Genomic DNA, 8,086 nt, shown 5'->3' with positions numbered 1-8,086 from the left:
CATAAAGCTGCGCAAAGCCATCCGCAGTCTCCTAGGAATCCTGTTTAGCCACTGAGGCACTATCTCAACCCTCAGCCATCTACTGAATTGAGTCCAGCCTAGTTCCTTCATCTAGGAGGCAAACGTCTCCAAGCCCTCCAGTCCCCGATTCTTGTTGGCAGTCAACTGGGAAACAAAAACATGTCAGTAATCTGTCCCACCAAAGCGGGCAGGTGCATTCTCTTCCTGCTGGCACTCTGGCCTTAATCTCAGACTTCACAATGGAAAGACAGGAGAGAGGATCCAAGAGACCAGGATCTGCAGGGCTCTAGACTGGCAAAGCTAGTCCAGCCTCACCCCAGGCCCTGCACAGGGGAGGCATCTAGTGACCACTCTGCCCTCAGCCTGTGTTGGCTACTGGATCCTGGAAACTGAGAAACCAACTGAAAAACCTACCTTAAAATAGTGGATTTCCAAGCCACTGCTTTCTTGCAGTATACTGAATAAACTAATAATAATAATAATGATAATTTAAAGAGTACAGTAAGTTGGACAGCAGAGGTAGGGGAATCTCCGAGTTCAAAACCAATCCACATACACATGCATGTGCACATACATACAGATGCATACACACATATACTTACATAAAAATAAAATAAATCTTTGCTTAAAAGAATATAAAAGAGCTGGGCGGTGGTGGCTCACGCCTTTGATCCCAGCACTTGGGAGGCAGAGCCAGGTGGATCTCTGTGAGTTCAAGGCCAGCCTGGGCTACAGAGTGAGATCCAGGACAGGCACCAAAACTACACAGAGAAACTCTGTCCAGAAAAAAAACAAAAAACAAAAAACAACACCAAAAGAATATAAAAGAGTCATGCTGGGTGTGGTGGCACTCCCCTTTAATCCTAGGACTCAGATGGCAGAGGCAGGTGGATCTCTGTGAGTTCAAAGCCAGCCTGGTCTATGTAGTGAGTTCTTCCAGGACAGTCAGAGCTATGTAGACAGGCCCTGCCTAAAACAAAACAAAACAAAACAACAATATAATTAATATTTTTAATAGGAATAGAAACTTGGTCTATCAGTCATCAAAACACAAGGCCAACTGTGGAAAATATGTACGCACTAGAGGCATTGCTGTAAAAGTAAATTTATTTAAAAGGAAATGTGTCCAAGTCTCTCTTCTGCACAATGCACCAACGGCATGGAGACAATGAGTGGCTGGGACAGCACTACGGTTTGTTCGATGTTCCGAGGTCGTCCTAAGGAGAGCGTGTGGCAGACACCGGGTGTCCAGGCTCCGGGACTGGAGCAGGGCTCTAATCTTCCTCCAGCAGACTGTCCGCCTTCAGCTGGGCCCTCCTTATGCTCTCCAAGTTAAGCTGCTGATACTTTCTCTTGAAAAAGCCACACTGAAACAATGAGGAGGAAGGGAGCCTCGTGAGGACCTGAGGTAGCCACCTGCTTTACAAACAGTCTTTGGACTGCTGTTAAAACAGCTCCAGACCTCTGCCTCTGGCTTCTCTTGCCTCCTCTGCCCTCCTCTGAGCTTTCTTCATCCTCTCGGTCCCTTCTTCAGGGTTGCCATCCTGGTGTTCATCCCCCAACAAGAGCAGGCCTCCCCCAGTCCTCTGAACTGCCAGAGCACTTAAACACCTTCAGCTAACTAGAGTGGAGAAGGCCCAGGACAGCCCGCCATGCTAAAGACCTAGATTGCACACAACCTCCTATAGAAGCTCAGAATCTGGGAAGAGGGGGAAATGACACCGAGGTGTGGTGGCTGCCACCTTTAAGGCTGTCCCGAAGGGAGCTCTCAGGCCTGGCCCGGAAGCCAGCAAGCGCATCCAGGAGCCTGGCTAAGCTTCCTGGGAAGCTGTGTGAAGGGTGAGAGGGTGGGAACTGGCACTCCAACAAGAGCAGTCGTACATGCCCCAACAGAGTTGTGAACCTATTTAGGGAATGAGTCAACTGGTCCGGAGGAAAAAAAAAAAATAAGACTTATGGGGTGGGGGGGGGGGCAGGACGTATGAGGCCTCAAAGAACACTGGGAGCATTTGGACTCTGAGATAGGGCAAGACAAGGACTTTAGAAGGGGTGACAATCAGATCTGTCTTAGGAATAGCTCTCTGTGCTCAAATGCTTCAATTAGGCCCCCATCCCCACCCCAGAGAGAAACTGTCAGGTTTACAGAAAAGAGGCCACAAGGCCAGGGGAGAAGCACTAGGTCTGAAGTTAGCTGTCCTCAAAGGTACTGAAGCCAGTATGAGAGCCCCATGCCGCCGCCTTCTTACGAACCTGACAGAGTAGAACTGACCTTGAACAGAATGGCTATAATCACAACCAAGACCAGGAGGCCTCCAATACTGCTGCCAATGATGAGAGGCAAAGAGTGGGGCTCCTCATCTTTCAGGAAGATGACAGTGATCTGGATAAAGAGATGGTCCAACAAGTCAGTAAACTGCAAGCGAGGAAGAGCACCCATGTTATTTTAAGGAGCAAAAGATAAGGACTTGGGAACAGCCTGCGTATCGATCAATCGATAGAGACTGACGACCAGACTGTAAAAAGCTGACCATTCCCTGACACAGCACTTTCCACCACCTAAAATCATCTTATGGCCACAGTACTTCACAAGAAACTATTCTGGTCTCTGACCTCAATGAGCTAGGTCATCAGGGGGTGTGACCTTGTCCTAAAGTTGGTCTGTCAGTCTGAGGATGACCTCACAGCATCAATTCCACAGCAGCGGTGCCCATCTGTGTCCTTGGTCCCTGTGGCCATTGTCTCCAAAGTGATGATTTGTTTAAAGATCTCCAAGTCCTTTTCAACTCAAGTCTGATGGATGTTTTTAGATCTCGCACAAATGCCTAAAGTCTTTGTCAATACATTTTTCTATGAGAAGTGTCTGGCAGGGGTTGCCCTGCTCTTCACCAGGCTGGGTGCAGCCCTCGGGGATGCTGTAAGGGCAAAAATGGGTCCGCCCACGGCACTGCAGGACTCTTCTGTTAGAAATCATCCCCACACAGGGTGGTAGTGGCGCATGCCTTTAATCCCAGCACTTGGGAGGCAGAGGCAGGCGGATCTCTGTGAGTTCGAGGCCAGCCTGGGCTACAGAGAGAGTTCCAGGAAAGGTGCCAAAGCTACACAGAGAAACCCTGTCTCAAAAAAAACAAAACAAAACAAAAAACAAAAAAAGAAAGAGAGAAATCATTCCCACAAGGTGTTTTTCCCAAGGATCTCAGCAGCTCAGGAGTCTTCTCTCACCCTGACATGCTGAAAAGCTCCATGGATACACTTCCTGACAGGGGCCTGGCCCTCCTGTGCAGTGGCCAGGGCATGCTGCCAGGACACAGTTGGAGCCAGAGGGTCATCATGAGTCCTGTTGCAAGACACTGAGTTCCCCTCAGGCAGTGCTTAGGCACCAAGGTCAGGCATGCTTTGGAGAGATTTCATACAGGGGAGGGAGTTACCCAACTCACCCGAGGCCTCTCCCAGCTAAGTTATAAATGTGACCGGGTCAGGACTGGCCCTTTGGACCACACTTAGCTACAGGTAAACGGAACTTCACAGGAGTAAGTTCTGACCTTGAGAGTGGGAAGGAAAGAAAGCAACAGAGTCGGAGTGGGACAGGAACAGGGCTGTGATCATAAAGCAAGGGGAGGGGACAGGACGCTGGAGCCTGGGCTGAGGAATGAAGGAGACTCCATGCCGGGGAACAATAGGCCAGACTGCAGTAGAAACAGCATCCCTATCTAACGGTCTTCTTCCTTTGCCCCATTTTATTTTATTTTTTTAAAGATTTGTTTATTTATTATGTATACAGAAGAGGGCACCAGATCTCATTACAGATGGTTGTGAGCCACCATGTGGGTGCTGGGAATTGAACTCAGGACCTCTGGAAGAGCAGCCAGTGCTCTTAACCTCTGAGCCATCTCTCCAGCCCCATAAATATGTCTTTAATTTTTTTTTAAAGATTTATTTATTTATTATGTATACAGTGTCCTGCCTGCACGTGTCTCTGCAGGCCAGAAGAGGGCACCAGATCTCATTACAGATGGTTGTGAGCCACCATGTGGGTGCTGGGAGTTGAACTCAGGACCTTTGGAAGAGCAAGCAGTGCTCTTAACCTCTGAGCCATCTCTCCAGCCCCTTTGCCCCATTTTAAATGCACAGGTTCTCCCCAGAGTGAGTCAAAGCTACCCCAGCAGAGGGTAAGGGAGAAGCAGGACATAGGGTGCCCCCCTACTTGTGGGAAACATAGACAGTGGGCAGTCCGGTGGCCATCCTGTCAGCTGCCATTCTGGAGTCACGGCAGTCAAAGCCAGTCAGGACAGATTGCCTCCTTTGCTGGTGACAAAGAAGATTGCACCCGCACTGATGGCCGAAGGAACCACTGTTTTCAGTTGGTACCTTTCTGGTAGGGTTGGAGTTCAATTATATTACTTTATTTATTTAGTTAGTTTTCATTTTTGAGATACAGGGTTTCTCTGTGTAGTCCTGACTTTTCCAGAACTCACTCTGTTGACCAGGTTGGTCTCGAACTCAATCTGCTTGCCTCTGCCTCCCAAGTGCTGGGATTGAAGGTGTACGCTACCACCACCCAGCTTAATGATATTACTTTACAAAAATAAACTTTTTTTTTTTTTTTTTTAGAATCTAGGCAGTGTGTGTAAGAAGTTACTTATGTTTCTTTAATACCATTTTCTGTATAAGCCAGCAAGATGAAGGCTCAGCAGGTGAAGGTGTCTGCCTTCAAGGCTAACAACTCCTGCAAGTGGTCACATGTACACCTTGACATGCATAAGCTCACACACAAAATGAATAAGTGTAATAAGCTGGGTGTGTTGATATCAGGCTGTGTCCTGCTCTGAGTTACTCTATACTGTCTCTATGAAACAGTTTTCCAGGTTGTGCCTTGCCCCAAGAGAAACTCTATTTTATGAGCAGTGTTTGACTCCATTTTGAAGATAGAGACAACTATACAGCTGGGTGGACATGTGAATGGCACTATCCACCTGGCAGTATCCATGAAGTGCAGAATGATAAATGACTTACTTGTTCTTAGAAGTAGAAAGGGTGACATAAATTTATTGGGGTGAATTGAGACTGTAGGGGAACATGGGCATATTAAAATGACATGAGGAAACCAGGTCCAGAAACTTATCAGATACACTAGACCAAGGACAGGGCGTGTGCAGCATCATTTACTTATTCACGTGTGTGAGCATTGTGCCTGCATATACGTCTGTGAACCATGTGGACTCCCGGAGCCTCTGACGTCAGAACAGGAGGGTGGGAGAGGGCATTCGATCCCCGAGAACTAGAATCCTGGATGGATGTGAGCCACCATGCAGGTGCTGGGAACTGAACCGAGGTCTTTAGCAATAGCAGCCTACACTCTTAACCAATGAGCCATCTCCCCAGTTTCCAACACCCACTCTCTCTCCTCTGTGGCATCAGGCACACATGTGGTGAACAGACATACAGGCAGGCAAAACACCCATACATATAAAATTTAAAAAGAGAAAAAAATGAAGATGCAGGGCAACATGCACAAGAGCGTTTAGCTCAGACCCAGACATCAGTTTGGCTTTGGCCACGCTTTTGAAAACTGAACTCCAACACTTGTAGTGCTCAGCCTAACTCCTATATAAGAATTAGGCACTGGGAGCATGCTCCTGCTCAGTGCTGTAACGAACACTTCTGTTGCATACTAGGAAAACATTATAGGTACACAAAAATAACTTCCCATGTAGGAAATGATTTAACTATTTCCTAAACTATTTTCAAAATCAATTGATCTTTAACTAAGTACACACTGTTGCTGATTGTTATTTCACAGGTGAGACACTGAGGCAGAAGCTCAAGGACACCAGGACAGGTGGTCGTGTAGCCAAGGCCAGACACGACAACAGTTTTCCTAGAACACTAATCAGAAAACAGGCAGGAGTTACCTTCGTTCTGTGGTTCTCTGCATTCAGCCCCTCGTAGAGAGATTTGTCGAAAGATATTTCACCAAGGATCTGCAGTTCAGTTACATCTTTCAGTAACTACAAGATGGAGAAAGGTCGGGTATGGAGGAACACAAAACATGTTTTAGACATGAACTCGTTGTTTCTGGGGAGTTTCCACCATCTTTCCCTTCAAATAAAATCCCTTCTCTGGTGTTCCTTTAGCCTCTGTAAATGGTCCCAGCAGCCACACAGCTATCCAAGCAACAAGCCTGTAGTCACTCCCCAACTTCTTTTTGTTTTTGTTGTTGTTGTTGTTGTTGTTGTTTTCAAGACAGGGTTTCCCTGTGTAGCTTTGGAGCCTGTCCTGGAACTCACTCTGTAGCCCAGGCTGACCTCGAACTCACAGAGATCCACCTGGCTCTGCCTCCCGAGTGCTGGGATTAAAGGCGTGCGCCACCACCGCCCGGCATTCTCCACCTTCTTTTCCCTTACGTTTGACATCATGCCACAATCCCACCCGATGTCAGCTCTAGACAGTTCTTCTAGAACACTCTGTCATCCATGTGTCCCTTTTCCTCCATTCCAACCTCCATCCTCCATTGGCTCTCATCTGAATCACTGCCCAATGTTAAACTTGGTCATCTGTTCCCACTTTCCAATAAGGCCTCTCTAGGAAAATAAAATCTGAGCAATGTTGTGCAAATTAACTGCAGGTGCACAGTCCCAGTGGCCACAATATTAGCAAGCTAAAACACAGAAATGACAGACTCTCTGGGTAGAAGGGAGACAGAGGTGAGAAGGGACGGACAGCATTGGGTGAAAAATTAAGTAGAGACCAGATCATGTAATTCTTTGTATGCCATGAAAGCAGTATGGACTTTAACCTAAGTGTATCCAAAAGTCCACCGTTTCTGTTTGTTTGGAGTTTCTGATTTTTGTTTTTAAAGGAAGGTAGCACAGTCTAATGCTAACTGAAGAATTATTTCGTTTTTAAAAATCATGTGCATATATGGGCATATGTGCATGTGAGTGCAGGTGTCCATGGAGATGAGGAGAGGGCATCAGATTGCCCAACAGCTGGAGTTACAAGTTGTTGTAAGCTGCCCAATTTGGGTGCTAGGAACTGAACTACATCTTCTGCAAGAACAGTACACGCTCTGAACTGCTGATCCATCGCTCCAGCTCTTGAAGAATTATTTGTATAGGATGGGGGAAAAGCCAAGACAAAGAGAGTGTGCTGAAGGTTATGCAACAGGCCCAACAGAGAGGGTGACCTGAATTACAACCACATCAGTAGAGGCAGAGAGACATGACTTAAAATATATTCTGAAGGTATGATAGCAGGGTTTGCTGCTAGGACACACATGGGGAGTAGCAAAGAGGAATCACGGGTAATTCCCACATCTTAGTGTGGGACAGGATTAAGATACCTGTCAAGTACTTGCTAAGAGCAGGTTGGGACAGCAAGTCAAGCAAGCGATCTATTCTGAATGGCACATTCCAAATGCTATTATTCTTTCTAGAGGAGAGACCCTAGAATTGGACGACCAAATCTGCAGCATTGCAGTCTCGAGTACCTGCTTGGTGTGGCCCACGGAGATTTCTGCAGCCACAGTTATATTTTCTTTATTAGATGTGATAGTACAGATCACTGAATGCCATTCTTCTACATACTGCAAAAGCAAAAAGTGAGTCTGCTTACTCCCTTCTAGCGCATTTAGGGGGAAATCCAAATATCTAGGATAGAGCATCTAAGGTCCCAGAGCATAAGCCGTGAGCAGTTTGAGCAATCCCCTTTCGCCCAAGCAAAGGGTCAGTCACCATGGCAAACAGGACCAGGTGAAGCTGAGCGTCTCAGAAAGAACTTTGCAGAAGCTGCGACCTGACCTCCACGGTCACCCTGTTAGGGGGCTCTCCACATCCCTTTCTGGAGCTCTCGAGGCCGACCTAATAACTCACCTGAACAGGGTCGCTTCCACAAGCGCGCTCTGGACTCTGCGTGCACTCAGTGTGGGCCTGAAACGAGATCCCTTCCTGAGCCGCCCTGAGCGCTCAAGGTCGCGCTAGGCACCTGCCCCCTGGCGGCTTCTGGGAGGTCCGGCGTGCTGTGCCGCCGAGCGCCGGCGCTAGGACCCAGCGGCCGGCGGGCGCGCTCG

The 8,086-nt window shown here is 47.7% G+C and overlaps 1 protein-coding gene across 1 annotated transcript in view; it reads right to left on the bottom strand.

Moving 5' to 3' along the window:
• Positions 1-1,110: 1,110 nt before the first annotated feature.
• Itgae (integrin subunit alpha E) overlaps positions 1,111-8,086 on the bottom strand; it is a 47,825-nt gene continuing 40,849 nt past the window's right edge. Inside the window, exons 26-30 of the mRNA XM_036198222.1 lie at positions 7,890-7,946; positions 7,508-7,603; positions 5,931-6,026; positions 2,291-2,401; positions 1,111-1,388 (exon numbers count right to left, since the gene is read on the bottom strand). Coding sequence (XP_036054115.1) covers positions 1,296-1,388; positions 2,291-2,401; positions 5,931-6,026; positions 7,508-7,603; positions 7,890-7,946 — 453 coding nt within the window. The 3' untranslated portion in view covers positions 1,111-1,295. The remainder of the gene's footprint in view (positions 1,389-2,290; positions 2,402-5,930; positions 6,027-7,507; positions 7,604-7,889; positions 7,947-8,086) is intronic.

Source organism: Onychomys torridus, chromosome 8, assembly GCF_903995425.1.
Source record: "Onychomys torridus chromosome 8, mOncTor1.1, whole genome shotgun sequence".
In the NCBI taxonomy this organism is placed as follows: Eukaryota; Metazoa; Chordata; class Mammalia; order Rodentia; family Cricetidae; genus Onychomys; species Onychomys torridus.
Note: the sequence above shows the minus strand (reverse complement) of the source record. Positions and strands in the feature narration are given on the sequence as shown.